The 20,551-nt window shown below is 42.2% G+C and overlaps 1 protein-coding gene across 1 annotated transcript in view; it reads left to right on the forward strand.

Annotated features, from left to right (window-relative positions):
* Positions 1-20,551, forward strand: part of LOC147662675 (pepsin A-like) — a 46,571-nt gene that overhangs the window by 7,526 nt on the left and 18,494 nt on the right. The window contains exons 3-5 of the mRNA XM_086950993.1: positions 2,674-2,791; positions 8,463-8,581; positions 12,387-12,583. Of these exons, the coding sequence (XP_086807119.1) occupies positions 2,674-2,791; positions 8,463-8,581; positions 12,387-12,583 (434 nt within the window). The remainder of the gene's footprint in view (positions 1-2,673; positions 2,792-8,462; positions 8,582-12,386; positions 12,584-20,551) is intronic.

Genomic DNA, 20,551 nt, shown 5'->3' on the forward strand with positions numbered 1-20,551 from the left:
GACAATGCTGCACATTTCTGTCCTATCCATTGTGCTTGCATCCTTTTGGCAGCCCGGTGGCAATGCAGGATTGTTTTGGGGCACGAAGGGACACTTTCCTCCTTAAAAACAATCCTTGGAGGCATATTCCGTTTTCTATGTGTGCTGCAGAATGCAGCCTACATAGAAAGAGGGAGAAACAAGGAGAAATAGATATGTTTCTCCTTGTCATGGCTCCCCTGGAAAGATTTGAGACGTTGGCACATCCCAAGGTTTACAAGTTCTTGGAAATCCACGGAAGCATGGGGACAAGCGCAACACTCATGGAACGCCTCCCCAAGGCAGTCATTCAATGCATTGATTTGCGCTGTGTTGCATTACTCCAGATGTTTCGAGCCACTCAGAGCCACACATGCCTTTAAAAATCTGTCTTAAAATGTGCTTCGGTCTTGCACCATGTTACATGATGCCAGAGCGATGCAAGCAGTTCATATATAGGCCCCGTGTATCAATTTAATTTGCTGTTTTTGTAAGGAGCGACCTCTCTGCCTCAATTTGTATGCACACTTTACATTTGTGTCTTTCCTTCGTGTGTCTCTTTTCCAATAGTGGTCGACACTCATAAAGGGTGGTAGGGCGGGAAGGCAGCGCTCTGTGGGAGGGCAGGAGGGGATGATGGGTTACTAATCATTTTTAAAAGTTATCTGACGCCGCAGGCCACCTTCGTCGTCGCAAAAACCACAGTTGATGGACAGAATGCAGAACAATGTCATACATTCACCCCAGTACAAGGATCTGGGCTTCAATCCATTGTTTTTTTGCACTCCACACCACCCCAGTTCAGACATGGCTATATGCAAATCAGTCCGACCCTGTGCCTCATGGGAACAGTCCAGCCCGAACTGCCAAGCCATGCCTTCCCTGGACCCCAGCAGCCCCTGGGACAGATTCCGAGCCAATCCTTGAGGCGCAGCGCAGCAGAGGGTTTGGTGTGAGTGGGCTGAAAAGATGTCTTGCTCAGACCAAATGAATGAATGCAGGCTGGAGAAACCTAAGTGCCCATGTGTGTTTTTGATGGCCTGAAACAGCTGCCCACACACAAATGAGCACTTTGGGAGTGTAGAAGAACTCCTTCTTCACACTCCCATGCCCCGCCCCTCCATGCCAGAGCATGGTTTTATTTTTATTTGCTGGCTCTGTGCCAGGCAGTGGGGTGTGACGCTTCCCAGCCATTACGGAGGAGGCGCCACTGCTCTTCTCTGCAGTGACCCTCCCTAGCGATCTTTAGAAAAAATCTGTATGGAGTATAATTCTCTTTGTGATGGGGCTATTACTCAAAGATGCATTAAAACATAATTTAATCCTGAGTAATGACATCACCTCTACTTACAGTTCAGCATGAATGACGTTAAAATTAAAAACCCTGGCCACTGTTCCAACCTTTTTCTCCCCAAGAATCTGAAAATAAGCAAAATATAATAGCCTTTGGTTGGAAAGAGCAAATTCCAAATGACAGACTCAGGTCTGTGGATACGTCAGCTTGCAGAGGGCACTTGCCTCAATGGTACCTCTTGCAATATTAGGTTTGGGTTTAGAGCGAGGACATAGATGTTCCAAAGAGAACGGCAACCTGAGCCTTCGGGACATTAGTAAACCCCCTGGCATTGGTCACTCTCAGGGGGTGCAGGCAGGTACAGAGTGCCTCCGCCAGGAAGAACAGCGTCTCTGAGAAGAAGCACTTTGATGCACTAATACCTGTTTGCGCTGACCTTACACCTGCGCATTGTCCGTCGTGGAATATGAGGCACAGGGACATCCGCCGAAAATGCACTATTTGCCAGAATTATGTGAATAATGATGGGTGATGTTGTGAACCTCAGAATGTTGTGACTTTACTTAAAGATAGATGGAAACCTCATTGAGCCTATTTACAAGTTTTAGAACGTAGGGACACATGCATCAGTCTAAATACCGATCGCAAAGGGGCAGATTCACAGAATCTGCCTCTTTGCGACCGGTGTTTTTGCATTTGGGATGCATCAACACAAATTCGCAATTTAAGTAATCGCAAAATTTGCGATGACCTAAATTGCGAATGCATTTACGGAATTGTAAATTGCGATTCCCTAAATGCAATGCATCATGCAATTTTAAATCACGATTTCGCAATTAGGGGTCGCACATTACCCAGTTGATGGTAATTTGCAAAAACTTTGAAAAATGCACTGAAGGTCAATTTTCAAGGTTCCATGTTACACACACACATGCCCTAGGGGCATGTGTGTGCGCGAAACTTGTGGTCACATGGCAATTTCAGGGGTGCATCAGGGTGTCTTTTTGGCACCCTTGAAATTTCATGGCAATTTGGACGTACCTATTTCGTGAACATGCAAATCTCATTTATTCCGATGGGTATCTAGGCCCATAGGAATGAATGGGAAGCTATTCCCTAAATGCGATTCACAATTTGCGAGTTGTAATTAGAGAATGTGTAGGGTTCCCCATTATTTAGGGTGATTCCTACATGCATAGGAATTGCGATTACTTAAAAATCGCAAAATAGGAATCGCTATTTCTCACTTTGATGCATGTGGCTCTAAGTGTGTGCATTGCGGGTGTAAGAGTGAAATATTAACACATAAGGGAGTCGCAATTCTGCAAATTGTAATTTATTTTCCCTTCATTCTCCTTCAGGTGGTCTATTATGGCACAATCTCCATTGGGACCCCACCTCAGGCCTTTAGGGTGATGTTTGACACAGGCTCCTCCAATCTCTGGGTACCGTCCACAGACTGCAAAAGTCCTGCCTGCAGTAAGTATGTGTATGAACATTGAATTGACAATGGTGAGCTGCAACATCGCTCACAAATCCTGCTGTACCGTGAATCCCTCATTTTATGTCACACAACCACACATGCACCCTCACACATATAAGCACACACACCCACACAGACACACACACAGACACACAAGCACACACATGCACACACCCACACATACACACACATGCGTGCACCCACTCACACATGCAGACACACACACACACACAAGTTCACACACACATGCACACCCATGCATGCACGCCCACACACACACACACATGTACATACACACACACACATACATCTCCTGTAGCGGAATTAGAAACAATTTAAGTTGTGCTGCATGCTGTCTTCTACCTGGCAGCTGGCCCAACAAGGAAACACAAACACACATACATGCATGCACACATGTATACACAAACAAACACACACATGCATTCCATATAATGAAAAGATTTGTTGTGTGCTTTCTTCTACCCAGCATCTGGCTTAACAATAGGATACTACACACACATCTGTACACAGGCACACATACACACAATCACGCACTCATGCAGACATTCTATGTAAAATAAATAAAATCAATTCACACTAGCAGATCAATGGGGTGGATAAATAACATTTAGCCCCAACACGAGGATTGTTGTTCAGAAGTGTCCACTAGAAAGTACTTATGCATCAACAATATTCACTTGAAGGCCTTGGAGCGAAGAGTGCTCTCGGAGGCCGGTGGGGATAGAGGGATGTATTTTACCTTGAAGGGGGAATACGGGTCTCTCCTAACATGTTCCTGTTGCATTAGCAATACTAGCTAGCTGGTGCATTACAAGAAGGTTCACACAAACAAAATGTGGGTACATAACTCACATTCAATAGAGTTTTCAAAGGCATTGGGGAGAGGAGTTGACCTAATGGCTAGGGCGTTTGACCTCACATCTGGGGAACCGGGTTCGAGTCTCGGCAATGACGCTGAACATCCTGTGATTCTGGGCAAATCAATTAATCTTTCCGTGCCTATCCAAAACGAATGTGTCCTCATGTAATGCAAGTGGTGCTATGTAAAGCGCTCTGATACCCGATTCGAGTCAAGTTCGCGCAGCACAACCTGTATTTAGGACTGTACATTAATAACTTAGTAGTCACTTTAGAAGAACCACCATCCTCAGGATTGCTGCTAGAGAATGTATTGATTAGGTACCTGCTCTAAGCAGATGGCCTTGCCCTCTCACTTAAAGCTCTAAAAAAGAGATTTCTATTGCACAGTACTGCAGCATAAAGTGCCTGAAAATAAGTAAAACTACCACCAGTCCATGGCAATGGTCTTTAGAAAAATCCTAGGTGAAATAATAACAAAGAACAGTTTCTGGTAAAGGAGGACATCTAATTAATTACACCTGGGGCCACACTTATCAAGGTTTTGCATTGAACTAGTGCCATGCAGGGGGGCGCAAGGGCAACACAAATCCTAAGTGAGATGTGTCATGCCTGCATGCTTGATACATCTGGAATAACACAACATACATCTCTGCATTGCGTTACTCTGCCCCACCCTTATGTCTTCCTCTTTCTACCTGTGCTTCCTTCTGCAGCACATATCAAAAGAGAAAAATGCTTGTGCAGATTATTTTTGTGCAGAAAGATGTCCCTGCCCTCAACGCAAGCACCGTTGTACCATGACGCCAGTGTGCCTGCATTGGCGATAGGCAGCCAAAAGTGAGCCAGCACTAGGAAAGGCCAGGAATGGGCATTATAGTGTTAAATATGGTGCATTCCTGCAAAGAGAGAGGGGGATCAGCGAGGGAGACAGAGACAAATAGAGGCATAGAAAGAGCGGGCTGGAGAAAGAACAAGATAAAAAAGACGTAGTGAGAGTAAGTGGTGGAGAAAAAAGTGTGATGGCCACAAACAAGCACCTAAGTTCGAGACTTTGTTTGAATGGTAACATTATGACCACGCCTACCCCAGTACTTGGTGACTGTGTGCATCCAGCTTGGTGCACAGTTTATTAACTTAGTGCCTGATTTCAATCTTGGCGGATGGATTACTGCATCACAACGGTGATGGATAACCAAGCTGATGGGATTTATATTTTGGCACAGTTATCGGCATTTGCACCATCCTTGCACCCTGAATACTATTACAGTATTACATAAGGGATCCCCTTCTATAACGCAGGTCATGTAGTGCAATCGTAGCACTGGTGTGACCTACATGGAGCCGATAGGGGTCTACAGACAGATACAGGTGTCAAGATTCACCTATATAGAATGATCTCAAGGGGGAGTAAATGAGAGAATCTTTCTCCTTTCCAATGTTTCCATATTACAGATGCAGGTGTAGAGGCAAAGAGGCCAATGAGAGGCTAACTGGCTATAGGTTCTACAGAGTCAGGGCAGCCATGACTACAACACTTATACGTGCAAAATAAGGCCCGGTCTTCCAATTTGTTGCCCTGTAGGCAAATGCAGTCAATCAATACACCAACCTCCAGGGGGCTCTGACCCCCTTTGAAAGCCAAGCCACTTTACTCCTGCAAAGGAAAAGGCAGACCAGAGGCTTCAAATAGCCAGCCTGCCTTAAACTAAAGCCCCATCCCATGTCTACACTGAGAACAATGCATGTTCTGTGAGACAACACTCTGACCAGATGTTCATCTAGTCCACAGAATTAAGTGTTCTCTGCACCACAGAGTGGGACAGAGTGCCCTACACATCCTCCGGCCCCAGACCTCTAGGCAATTCGGGCTCTAGTAGTATCCACAGTACTCCTTCCTCACCCAACAAATCTACTACAGGAAAATAAAAAGGGCTCCAATGCCCAAACCAGACTTACATGCAACTTTCTTGTAGACTCCAGATACAGAGCACTAAATGGAGGGTTGGCAGAAGATTAGCCCACTGCACCAATGTATCAGGGACATGTGGCCTCCACCATCATAGACTACACATGTGTGCATTACTCATACTTCCATCTTTGCAAAATATACACTATCATTCAGAGGCCTGACAATGACCATGATCCTCACATGCATGTTCGACTGTCCAAAGTTTTTTTAGGATGGACTTGTTTATGCCTGCTTACATGCTATTACAGTAGTCCAGTCTAGAAGTAATTAGGGCCACTGCCCCTGTCTTTCTCTCCATACAAGGGAGCAAGTCAAAGAACTTCTTTCTAGGTTCTTGACTACATCCATCGTGTTAGAGGGGGGAGGAGTATCCTTAGGCCACCATAAGCTAGGAAGGAAAATGTTGGACTTTCCTAGTAGCATGATCTCAGTCTTTGGGTATTTCATGTCAGGTGTTTACAATGCATCCAGTGAAAGACTTCTGTGAGACATAGTTGGACATTTCCTTCTACATTGGTAGAGAGTTTGTCTAACACTAGAATTAATTGAGTATTATCAGCAAGAGAGATGTTTTCAATATTAAAAGATGATATAGATTCTATAAGGGGAGCCATGTATACCTAAACAGCCCTTGACTTGGGGTAGGAATCCTGCAGGACACCAGAATGCAAACAATTCTCTGTTGACAGGTAGTGCCCCAGAGTGACTCCTTGCCTCTGGTTGGTAAGGAGTGACTTCAGCCAGGTGGGAAATGCCACAGGTTTTCAGACAGTACACCAGCATGTCATGGGAGACGGTATGAAATGTGGAAAATAAATCTAATGGAATCAGCACTGTATTTTTCCCTCGTCCAAGGCAAATTTGAGGGTCTCCATAGTGTGTAATAGTGCGGATTCTGTAGGATGTTTGGGCCTAAAACCCAATTGGCTCAGATACAGAATATCAGCCTCTTCTAAGAAAGAAGTCAGTTGATTATCAACAAATTTATCAGTCGCTTTACTGAGGCAAGGTAGTAGGAAAATGGGCCGGAGGTTAGAGAGGGTAGTAGGATTGGTCACTTGGTTTTTCTGAAGGGGTTTGACTGCCGCGATGTTCCAGTCCGAGGGCACTTCCGCAAGGGAGAGTGAGGAATGAATTATTAATGGCTGGGTTTACGATCTCTATAATAGTGTGTCGTACCTCCAAGGGGCAGGGTCAATGGGGAATCCTGACTTGCAAGCGAGAATTGCTTGGAATGACTGTTTCAAGCTAATGTTTTAAACTGATTGAAGAATCAGTCTATCATCAGTTTACAAATCAGTTTGCACATTTTGTATTTTCTTTGAAAAAAAATTGCAATTTGACTACAGAGGGTCTGTGATGGGGGATAGCATGTTCAAGTATTTTAGGGTGGGTAAATGACTTTACAATTTTCAAAATAGTTTTTGAGTCTGAGTCAGCAAGCGTAAGGAGTTAGTATAGTGGACTTTCTTTTCTACTTTAATTTGTTGATGGTAGGCTTTGAGAGCCATTCTGCATTGTATTAGCTCCTCTAATTTACAACCTCTTACCATCTACACTCTAGCTGTCCACAATGTAGATGTAACTCTGTCAGCTTTTGTGTATACAAAGGAGCTGAGACTTTGGTAGTTAATTTCTGTTTTGAAGGGACTGGAGGGACAAAGGTAGGATTATGCGTAGACATCCAGGAGTTAAAGTGCTGGGTGTCTAATGTTGGAGTCCTTGATAGGATGGGCCTGAGAGCAAGTGCATCAGTGCTGAGGTCCAGATCAGCTTTCATTTTATTCCATTTATGCACCGTTTTGGGGATGACCGAATTGGGTCCCAAATGGGTATTAGTGCTCTGACGTCCAATCCTAGAGGGGATATAATTGTGGTCTGGCCATGATCAGGTAACTGGAGAGTTGACCATAAGAGTACCAAGGTTTTAGAAAATCCCATTGAGCGTTTGTCCAGCACAAGGTGTGGAGGGAGATACTCACTGATTCAGACCCACGGTCTCTAAGGTATCTAAGAAATGTATAACTCCGCGTTCGGTATTAGTCTAAACGAGGGTAAGATTCCCGAGTCGGGTGAAGTTCAAATATCTAAGAGTGAGAGAGCTTAGGTGTCTAAGAAGCGTAGATGTGGAACTGGTGGGTGATAGATCAAAGATCCAGAGAAGTAGGCTGAACATTCAACTTGGGAGCAGAAACAAAGACTTTCCGCATCTTTTGGACATGTAAGTTTGAATGTAGAGCATTTGAGCGTAATGTTATATTTTATAGTGACCCTTCTCCCGTGATTTAAGTCTATCTTGTGTATGTATCAGATATCCAGGGAGGAGGGCATGGACGATGCCCAGAGGGCTTCTTAAGCCATGTTTTCATGACAAAAAGGCAGTCTAGGTTGAGAGCTAAGACCATATCATAGATGTTTTTTACGTGCTTACACGAAGACTCTCAGGTGATCAATATTGATAAAAAAACAAATGCTGTTTCTATGTAGATTCCATCATTTCTAATGTTTGACAATCTACTCTCTCGTTACCAGCACAGTTTCACTAGGGGTAAGGGTTGAGCTTTTCACAATGGCGCACTAGAGCTGGAGAACAAAAATTGATCTCAGCCATCGGTTCAAGCAGGGACTCTGTCAAGGTTTCACAAAAGACAAATAAGACCACCAATGGGAGGCATGAGCTGGAGTGAGAGCCCCAGCACCTTTCCATTGAAAGAGAGAGCAGCAAATGGTCAATTGTGGTATAATTCAAATGTTCTTAGCTGATACGTGATCTTATCTTCCATGTCGTTAAGCATTAAACACTTCTATATCCTCAGACAATCACTGGCGTTTCGATTCAGCCAGTTCTTCAACATTCAAGTCCAACAATATCCAGAGTGTCCTTCCTTATGGCATGGGAACCGTGTCCGGAGTCCTGGCCAATGACACTGTCCAGGTAAGTGAACTGGAGAATGTGCATGAGTTTTTCAGAATATGATCATGTTTGAGATACACGTGAGACAGAGAACAGAAACCAGGGTATCACTAGGGCTGATTGTTTTTGTTACGTAAGGTGTCCCTTCCTACACAAAAACAATCATCCTCGCAACCTAGGCACACTTGCACCATGGTGCAAAGGTGTCTGTGTTGGCGCATGGCATCCAATTGTGCGCCAGCGCAGGGGAGAGCTCAGAGATATGTCAAATTAATGTACATATGAGCATCCCTGTGCTTTGGAAGTAACACAGAACAGCACAGCCAAATGGCTTGCGACACAATGCTGTGTTACCTCCTTGAAAATATGGCTCCTAGTCCCTGCTTTAGAAGGTCAGCAAAATAACTGCTATTGCCTGATAAATCAATACGATCTACTTGATGATAGCGGCTACTTTGAAAAAATGTCCAACAGGAAGATGAAAGCCAGGGTACACTGACTCTTTTCCCTGTCATATTTGGTAACTCTCCTGCTACAGTGCTTCAGAGTCCAATGTGAAGACAAAGGGATGCACCGATGGGCATATTGTCAAGGAATGGTGTTAAAATTGGGCTTGATAATACATCCTTGTTAATTCCCATAGAAGCCTATGTTCTGATACTAACATGGGCTTCTATGGGAATTAACAAGGGCGTATTATCAAGCCCATTATCGCCGTTTTATCGGCGATTTCCTGCAGATAAAACTGCAATATTCTTAACACCGATCCTTGATAATATGCCCCCTCATTTGGCTCTTCAAAGGGCCACCTTCAAAATGAACCTTTAAGCTGATTGGAGAGGTGATTGAAAGCCATCAGGGTAATCTTAGAGGGCCCGATTCACAGAACTAACTGAAGACAAAATCCTAAACTTACTACTTTTGGTATTCAGAGAAAATAGGATTTTGTCCTAAATTTGTCTTAAGACAGACTTAAGACAGATTTAAGACAGAATCCTAACTTAAGTCTGTCTTAAGTCTGTCTTAAGACAAAATCCTAACTTCTGTGAATACCAAAAGTAGTAAGTTTAGGATTTTGTCTTAAGTTAGTTCTGTGAATCCGGCCCAGAGTGCACAAGCTGAGGCTTGTACCCAAAGTAAGGGCCGATATGTTCTAGCAGAAGAGAACAGAGACAAAAAAAACATTCGGCTGTAGCGGTGGTGGCACAAGCCGGATAATGCAGATTGGATGATCTTAACACGCTCCCTCTAGCAACTGTTTCTATAGGTTCCACCAGGGCATAGATCCCAGAAATCACACGTTAGCACAGACGAACATACTTGTTCGGCTTAAAATATGCGGGCAATTTCAAACGTAGCGCATCTAGGGAGATGAGTCACGTTTTAAAGCCCTGCGTCACATTATACCTGCACCTTGTATAATGTATGCAGGGTGGGAGATCCCATGCTGGAAAGTGAATGCTCATAAAAGTGACGCAGTGAAATCTACAAGATTCCACTGCGTCACTTCTAGGATGCCACCACATCAAAACCTTACGCCTGCTTGAAACAGGCATAAGGCGAGACGCAGTGTAGTGGTGCAAAGGTTTCTCAGGATGGCGCAGGGAAAGTGACGCATCTCTACAGATGCGTTACTTTCTTGTAAATCTGCCCCTCAATATTGGGGATTATTTACAAACCCCTTGCACCACCTGTATGTCACATTTCCAGTGTTAACAATGAGGCAAAAGTGGTGCAAGAGGCTTGTATATCAGCCTCATTGTGTTTAATAACAAGCATATATTATATTTCCCTATATTAAAATTGGAAGCAGGCTTTGGTGCCTGCTTAGGGTTTTTGTGCCCCCTAGCGGCAGAGGTATTGAAATTGAGGCAGAATTTACATGAGTGTAGAAGTCTGCAGCAGCTATTCACAGCTCATGAAAAAAGTGCTGGGATCACTCCTCAACCAGGACACACTGGGACATCATCACTAGAACCCCCAGAGGGGGATTTGAAGCACTCGCAAATCATGATACACTTTAGTTTTATAATTTATCAGTTCCATTGAGACTGAATTCCTAATTTCTACTGAATTGTTGCAATCCTATGTTGTAATCCCTAATAACTGCCTCATTGCATCTTCATTTTTATTGTAAGTTGATGCTTAAACAAGATTCTTTCTGCTGGTGTCAGAGTAGAGAAGTTCCTTCCGTTGCAAATGATTTATCTCCAACATAGATTTCTCGCCTCAGGTGTTTGCAGATGGGTGTAATACCTGTAATGCCTTTACTTGTCCTCCCCTCTGTAATTCATGAAACCAATCCTAACCATTGTCTATTACATGCAGATAACCCCTCCAAAGACACCTGGGTCAATCAGGAGTCACCCACCGCTGTTTCCTTCCTTTGTCCTCATGAATTCTTAGCAAACTTTCTTGAAAAAATGTAAATCCTGAAATAGACAATAGACAATGGAGAACTCACTGAGAATATGTTTACCCTTTAATGTTCTAGAAGGAGACTCCTAATCTCAAAACAACCTGACCCTTGGCATCATCTACCTTTGTGCCTTCTTATGCCTGACCCAAGTTAGCAAAGGGGGTGGGATCAAGGATTCCTGTTTTCAATGACTGAATTCCTCAAGGCTGGGGTTTCATCAACCACTCAAACAAGGGGGCCCCTGAGGCAGATATGAGGCAGAGAGAGCAGAGGATCAATCAAAGAGCAATCAAAAGAGACACTCTGCTGAATCTTTATGAAGAGAGATGCATAACGCTGAACAAAGTTCTAAGCGATAAGCGGCATAAAGGTAATGTCCAATGCAAATATGATTTAATACTTGAGAGGTGGATCAGACGCTTAAAAAAACATCTAAGCAGGATCGCGGCTTGTAAACATCCGAGAAGCAAAGCACTTTCCCTTAATGCCTCATATCGCTTAGAATTTTGTTCTGCATTATGAATCTCTCTTCATGAAGATTCAGTTGTGCCCATTATCCTCTGGACAGTCACATGCTGACCTTATTTTGGAGCCCTTCATGCATTATGCATTAATTTTCATAATCACTCTGTCTGCCCTCCAAAGACTTGGGTAGTCGCTCTGGAAATCTAACCCAGGTGCTTCATATTTCCTTTGCTTGCACTCGAACCTTGTGCCCTGAAGAAGGTGTGACCCAAATGTGGGTCTGACACCAAAACGCGCATTGGCGCTGGAGCCCTTGTTCCTCCCTTGTTGGCATCACCCCCATGGAGAAAAGAAAACAGATTATGGACTGTATCAGTGCTTTACAGAGACAACCAACTGATCTTCGATTTTCCTTATCACCCTATACTATCTGAATTTTCTATTGTTGTGAACCTTTTCTTGGATTAATTGATTGCGTAAGGCACCATTTATTGCATTGTTATCTGATGGAATGTTTGAGTATGTTTGAGTCAGTGTTTCACTGTTTTTTGAAAGATTGTGTGTGTGTGGCTTAAGATGGTTGTAGAGTTTGTGGAAATGTATTGTCTTTTATGTTTTTCTTACTATGTTGACCAAAATATCTAAATAAATATGATATCCCTAACTCACAAGTATTCCTTATTATAATTAAGATGGGTACCCTGTTCAGGACTCTTTTTGTCTATATCATTGACGTACAGCACTTCATAAAGAATTTTCAGGCAGAGTGTCTCTTTTGATTGCTCTTTGGGGGTTTGTCAAGCGGTGTGTTAGAAGGGATGCCCTGTCTTACTCACTAGGTTACATTTCATGTACCTGCTTTTTCTTTTCTTTAATGAAGGTATTCACATATTAAATTACAAAGATGAGTCTGAACATTTTCTGATTTCTTTCTCCTTTGAGGTTGGAACTCTTGTGGTCACCAACCAGGCCTTTACTTTGACCTCTGCTGAAGACAACGCCTTTGCCAATTTTCCTTTTGATGGCATCCTGGGACTGTCATATCCCGATATGTTTGGTGATGGAACGACCACAGTATACGACAACATGTGGAAGCAGGGTTTAATCCCAGATAACCTTTTCTCTATCTACCTGAGCAGGTAGGTGACGTTTCCTATGGTAATAAGAAAAGGTTGAACAGAGTAAGATGTCAATCAAAAAGAAGGATTCCCATTTAGAAGGCGAGAACATAGTGACGTTTTTTGCTTGAAAACCAGAATCCTGTCAAATAATATGACTAACAGGAAGTATATTACTGATTAACACTTTGCAGGTACCACATTTTCTGCAATGCGGTGGCAAGCAGAAAACAGTGCATTTCATTTTCAGAAGCTGAAAATGTAAAAAAATTACTCTAATTAAAATCACATGACAGGTGCAAAACAAAAGGGATATATACAACTGGAAAAGACTTAAAGCATTGTTAATTTTGCTTTGAACCCGCATCTCCAGTTTAATAATCCAAAATGCTTCATGCAGTAACCATCGAGTGAACCTTCCGCCTCTCCTTGGGCCTTCGGTCACATGCTCAATCAATATAGATACAAGCTGGCACTTGTCTAAATTCACCAAACTGCTACAGAGTCAACACAGTTCCTCACCATTTTGAATTTGGGTTTTGGTTTTATGAGCTTGCATTATTACATTGTGTTGTTAGGCCTGATCAACAAGTCAAATTCCACAAATATATATGTTTGAATAAACTACCTACTCTCTCTCTTCTTGCCTTCACCCTGCCTCAGATTTTCAGAGCACCCCATTCCCCAGGCATTCCCAGAAAATGCAAGACACAGACAAGGGCATTGCCTGATTGGGCTATATATGACCTTGGGTCAGAATCCCTGTTTTTATGGAATATATAAGGTAAGGTACAATCATGTGTCTTATTCTGCAGCCCTCATTGCCAAGTCGCACAATCAAACGTATACCAAAATCACCCAAATACTTAAACAGCAACACAATGAAACTACCTCATACACATCTCACTAACTATGACAAACCCTCAAACTGCAGAACACACACTCCAACTCATGCTTGTTAATCCTAGTTCTTCACCCTAAGCTCGTAAGTGACGCTCAAATATATGGAGCTGCTGCTATGTCATGTCCCACTCTCTTCAGCTGAAAACTCCACCTTCCATCTCACCTACAGGCCTCCCAAGCAGAACAAGGCCTTCATGGATAAATTCTCAAATCAATTCACCACCTCACCCATCCAACATGCTGGTATCACCTCCCAGACAACACAAGTTCAAAGCAAACAAGAGGCACCCTCTTCAGCCTGATTGACGTACTAAATGTAGTGCAGCATTTTACACAACCAACAGACTCAAACACCATATCCTCAACTTCATCTTCTCAATATCACCAATAATCCAATGCAAACTTCCCTTATCCCTGAGTTGGACCGACCACTTTGCCATGCCTATTTCTATTGTCAACATCCTACCAACAAACATAGGTCAATACAAAAGATAAGACCAAACTTTCTGATTCTTCAAAGACATATCCATAGACAAGTTAATATTTTAATTCATCTCTCACTCTTCTGTGTCTGGGGCCACCACCCGTCTAAACAACTTCAACACTTTTTTGTAAAACTCTGAACAACCAGGCCCCAATTAAAAACCCACACGTGCAAGTCAGAGCCTTCAGCTCCGTGATACTATAAACACCTTGCTGGCAATAAATGATCTATCTGCAGACAAAAAAGAAAATGGAGGAAAGGCATCATTTCTAATGACCTCATGGTACTAAAGTCCCTCCGTGCACACACAGATGGCTCATCGCATCAGCCAAAGCATGGTATTATGCCACCACCATCACTGAAGCCACCAACAGAAGCAGAACTCTTTTCAAGACAATCAAGCATTGATAAACCCCCTGCTGGACCCACCTATTCACCACTCCATAGAAAAGTGGAATGCCATCAACCTATCCTCCAGTGTAAAGTACAAAATATCCAACAGCACATCAATGACACCAAGCCTGATTCAACTCTTACATCTGTCCCTCGCACTGGTCAACCTTCAAAGCCCATATGTTGCTCTTTACACTGATATATTCAACCCCTCAGAGCAACTTCTTATGAAAATCATATCGTACCCTCATCCTTCATCAAAGCTGTCTCTGGAGATGCTGCCTCACCTTTGGTCACCATTGTCAATGCCTCCCTCACTCCAGGCATCTTTGCAGATGCTCTCAGGACTCCTAAAAGAATCCTAAACTGGACCCGATGACCCCCGTCTACTATCCCATCACTCACCTAGTGTTCATCAGCAAGATCTTTGTTAAAACAGTAAATGATGAACTCTAGTATCACGGCTCTTAGAAACTAGCATCATTTGCACAGTATCTCCTCAGATTTTTGCCCTCCCTGTTTTTCTTGGCCGTAGAACTCTGTGCACTTTGCCCCTGCTAACCTGAGGTAAAGTGTTGTGCTCCACTCCCCCTAAACATGAAGAAATTGGCATCCGCAATTAGTATGTTTAACTACCTGTAAGTCCTTAGTATATAAAACTAGGGTGCAATAGGTGCCTGTAAGTTAAATGTCACCGGGGGACTGCAGCACCTATTGTGCCGTTCACTCCAGTGAAAATATAAACATGACTACCGACCTCTCACAAATAGGCTGGCCTTCCAGGTTTTAACTGCCTGCAAATTCAACCTCCCAAAATAACCAATTTTGAAAGGTCTACACAATCTTTATGAATATTATTAGGTTATTCCTAAGTAGGCCTTCCTTCCCGTAAGGCATGGTGCATGGTATTTGAAAATAGGAATGTTAAACATGTCCTTACAGCGAAAGAGCCCTTAAGATTATTTTCACTGTGGGAGGGTTGGCTGTTCCATTGGAAAGCATGTGGATACAATATTACATGTAGTAATGTTATCTCTGCCTAGGAAAGGGCAACAAGGTTCATGTTTGGGCTTTTACAATTCTTTATTACAATCCCAATTCATAGGTAAAGTCTGATTTATAATAAATATTTTAAAACTTTAGAAAGTTAGCTTTTACCTGCTTAAAGTCTCTAGACACCCATTCGATTGGTCTTCCAGCTATCACCCTTGGGCTGAACAGCTGTTTGATGAAGGATGAACATGGTCCCAGAGCTCAGAAAAAAGCCTCAGGTGTGTGGAGGTGTTCTGTTTCTCTGGCTGACCATCTGGGCAGGTACTTAATTACCTTCAAAGAGGCGAGCTCTGTCACAGGGAGAAATAGTTAACATTTGGGCCTGTCATCTTCCTCTGTCCCACTAGCCAGTTGAGCACAAGTCCCAATGGGTGAAAAGCTGCTCTCAGAACTGGCTTAGACTGACCACAGGGTAGGGGTTGCTCATTTCCCTGCCCATACCTCTGAGGCGGGCAAAAGAGCTCTGCACAGGGGAGGAACGTTTCTGTGATATTAGTTTTGTGAAGAGTGAGGCACACAGGACGTGTTGCAAAGCTGGGTAGGGCAAGCCTAGCAAACCTTTTTTCCATTGGATAGGGGAAGGAAAGGAGTTTTCCCAACCCACAGGCCGGCTGGTATGTAGAATAAATGGGGTATCTCTTATAACCTCCACAGAACACATTCTTGGACTGAGGAAAAGCAAAAGAGGACTTTACCTGCAGTCTGTGAACTGAGCAAAACCAAGAACACTGGACCTGCTCTCAGTCTTGTACCGAAGGCCAGACTCCAAGGTTCATATTGCTGACCTTATGTTTCTGCTACAGGGACGCAACAAGCTACAAGAAGCCTAATTTGCAAATTTCTAGCTGACCATTACCACCTGGAGCTGTCAGTGACCCTGCTGCTTGAATCATGAACCTCCATTGCTTTCCCAAGGTCCTGGACCCTTGGCTGTTGTCAAAGTATACCACTACTAACAAATCCTGAAACCTTTTGGAACCACAGCTCTCCAGAGGATCTGGATAAACTTGCCAAGATGATCTGATGAAGGTGCCTTGTTTCTAGATCAAAGTTTTAGGTTGCTTCTACGATCTGATGAAGGTGCCTTGTTGCTAGATCAAAGATTTAGGTTGCTTCTACTCCGCAACAAGAAATATAATTAAGGGGGTTGTAGTGGAGAAGGTATCCAGCCTTTTTAAGCACTCTTGGGCTACATGCTGAACATTGCCAGATGGGAAGAATCTGAACTCCCAAAAAGTAACTGAGGGCCTATTTCATAGTTTGGTGGATGGCCCATTTTTACACCAGGCCATTGAGTCAATAACACTATTGCCCAGAGGTAGATGCCATCCTTCAAATTTAGAAATCACTGCCAGGAACCGCTGTCAAGGCAATTCCTGTCCAAGCATTTTACAGTTTGATGTAGGGCTCGGTTATCATGATGGAGCTTTGCACCAAACTGTTTTCTTTTCAAAAAGAACATTTCAAAGTGGGATTTTCTGTTTGAAAATAGAAAAATGACCCTTTAGTGGGCGTCATCTCCCCTGGCGAGGGAAGCATCTTGTCTTTTTTACTATTCCCTCCACCGGGGTTTGCCTGCCAGTGATCGACAATGAAAAACAGTTATATGTCTGCCCTTCCCACCCCAGTAAGTGCAACAGTAGGGAAGTGTTAGATAGTGGAGGGGATAAAATTACTATTCCCATTCCAGGGAGTGCAAGAGTAGGGAATATGTTGGATAGTGGAGAGGATAAAATGATTATTCCCACTCCAAATAGTGCAACAGTAGGGAATGTGTTGTATTACGGAGACAAATATTTTACTATTCCCACTCCAACAAGTGCAACAGTAATGAAAGTGTTGGATATCTGAGGATGATACCTTACTATTCCCACTCCAGCAAGTGCAACAGTAGGGAAAGTGTTAGATAGCAGAAGGGAATAATTTACTATTCCCACCCTACAGAGTGCAACAGTAGGGAAAGTGTTGGATAGCCAAGGGGCTAAAATTACTAATCCACCTCCAGCACATGCAACTATTCAAAAGTGTTGGATAGCGAAGGGGAATATTTTCTATTTCCTCTTCAGCAAGTTATACAGTAGGGAAAAGGTTAGATAGCAGAGGGGATAAAATTACTATTCCCACTCCAGGGAGTGCAAGAGTAGGGAAAGTGTTGGATAGCCAAGGGGATAAAATTACTTTTCCAACTCCAGGAGTGCAACAGTAGAGACAGTGTTGGATAGTAGAGGGGAAAAATGTACTATTCCCACTCCAGCAAGTGCAACAGTAGTGAAAGTGTTGGTTAGCAGAGGGTATTCATGTACTATTTCCACTCTAAGGAGTGCAACAGTGGAGAACGTGTTGGATAGTGTAGGGGATAAAATGACTATTACCACTCCAACAATTACAACAGTAGGGAGAGTGTTGGATAGCAGAATGGAATAATTTACTATTCCCACTTCAGCAAAATAATAAACTTCAATTAACATACACCTAAATATTACAAAATAATTTATGTCCCTCCAAATCTTCCTATAAATGACACCACTAATATAGTTAAACATTACACAATTAACATAATTGCTTCTAAATTAATTAATCTACTAATAAGAGTGAACAACCAAATTAAAAACAATCAGTAATAAATTAATTCACACTATTACAGACTTTGAAATAGCAATAACTAAATATAATAAGTTGTAATTTCTTCCCACATTACTCTCTTATGAATCCACAAATCACTCCTAAAACATGACACAATTGACATATTTTCCAAATAATTATTAATATTTAATAACCAAATACTAATTATTTAATAATACATTATTTAACACAATTAACAATACATTATTAAATACACAAATATGAATTAATACTAATTATTAACTAATTGATTAAAATTAAATTACTTCACACCCTACTCCCCTACTCCCCTATGAACCCACAACCCGCTCCGACAAAAAACCCACAATTAACATAATTACAAAATAATAAATAATCATTAATAACCAATGATAACTAATTGATAACAAATGAAATAACACAATCAACAATACACATTATTAAATACATAAATATTAATTAATTAAATTATTAAGTATTTAAATATAATGACATTACTTTCCACCCTACTCCCCTATAAACCCACACCCCACTCCTGAAAAAATGGCACAATTAACATGTGTAACAATTAATAATTAAAAACATTTCGTAACTAGTTAATGACAAATTAATTAACACAATTAACAAGATAAAGTATTAAATACAAAAATATGAATTAATTAAAATGAATAATGAATTAATTATAATTAAATTACTTCCCACCCTATTCCCCTAGAAACCCACAACCTGGTACAGAACTAAAACACACTATTACATTTTTTATAAAATTACTAACTTCTAAAAATTATTAATAAATATATTATAATTAAATCACTTACCACCCTATTCCCCTTTAAACCCACTACCCGCTACTGTACTAAAACACGCAAAAATGAATTATCATACAATTCATTATTTCTAAAAATGTAAAACATACAATACAAAAATAAGCTATACTTTTACAAATAACATACTTTTAACACATATACTAAAATACAGAACACTGAAATAAATTGTTTTATTAATAACAACAATATTTCTACTAACAATATTGCTAACTTCGACATTAGGTAAAACAATATTTCTTATCTACATGGCGGTATTCTGTTCGACGATATTCTTGCAGGTAGATATTGGGCCACATCCATATTTAAACATCGATATTCTAGTATATTGCTATTTAAACGTCGAAATTATGACTTCATACCCTTGCTGTCATATCCCGCTGAAGACTTTTGACATAATTTCCAGAGACTAAAGGCCTAATTTATATGCTGGCAAGGAGGGAACTCCATTGCAATGACGACGGAGTTTCCTCTCCACCAACATAGTGGTCTCTCAACCCGACTTAGATGTGGTCAGACCATAGTAAGGGCCATCAGAGAATTGGCTATATGTCCGTCTGCAATATTAGGATTGGTAGAAATATAACTGTATAACATCAAGTGACCCACTACTGATTTATTGATTGATTGTTTAAGATCACTAACTCTGATATTAGCAGAAACACTGTTTTTTTTATATCAAAAGCCTTGTCTTTATGTCTGAACTAAAAATGGTATGTCATTAAAGTATTTCCAAGGTAAAGGTAACTTTTACAACTCAGGGGCCAATTCTGATCTCGCTTGGAAAGTCCGACCGACTCATGATCCGGTGCGCCGAGCCACAGAGTATGAAGCACTGCAGAGCTGACGGACTCGGGTCGCTTGGAGCCCCATTAGTCAATAGGAACCTGTTGTACGTCACGCACATAGGTTTCCATCGTGAAAAATGTACGTCTTGGAAAAGGGGGCCCCTGTTACATGTTTGCGTTAGTGCCCCCGTAAAGTAAATGCATGGGTGAGTGGAACCCCTGGGTCCCCTGACTGTCCAAGTCATAGGGCCCCGGGTGAAGATGGGTCAGGCGCAGACCCCCGAAGACCGCTTCCGGGAGCTTTTTTGAGCCGGAGGCTCTGATTCGCATCGGCTGCCCGCAACGTGTATCGTACTTGGCCGGCCGGAAACCATACGCATTGCACAGTATGCGTCAGACAGATTTAAGTCGCTGTGCAGGCATCGTTTATGGGTATGAGTCGGTCGCGGCGCGAGGCTTGAAGCGCATCATACTTGCTTGCTCATCCAGCTGTACGAGTCGCATTGAAATCAGGAGTACGACTCTGACTCGCTACTGACGGATGCCTCTAGGAGCCCTTCCGAACGAGATCAGAATCGGCCCCTTGGTCTGAATTGTAAAGAGAAGGGTGCTTGAAAAGGCATTCCCTCCCCCCCTCTTTCGGTAGCCAAAATGTAATGTATTGATGATTTGGAAGAGCAATTGTGTTCACAAATTATCAATCAGTTCAAAGCACCTGACTCAGTATGGAAACTGACTCAGAGTGGGGAAGCTGTTCCTCTTGGCCCGCATCCACTTCGAATCATGACAAGTGGCCTCAATGTAACTTTACAATGGTGTAGGGGACCTCTGCATGATCGCTGATGTAATTTGTTCCAAGTGAAATTTTGCTTCCTAAAATTAGTCAATGTTTCCATAAGTACAAAAAATGTGTTTACTTGGAATGAATGCGAATGCAAGGATG

Source organism: Lissotriton vulgaris, unplaced genomic scaffold, assembly GCF_964263255.1.
Source record: "Lissotriton vulgaris unplaced genomic scaffold, aLisVul1.2 SCAFFOLD_275, whole genome shotgun sequence".
NCBI lineage: Eukaryota > Metazoa > Chordata > Amphibia > Caudata > Salamandridae > Lissotriton > Lissotriton vulgaris.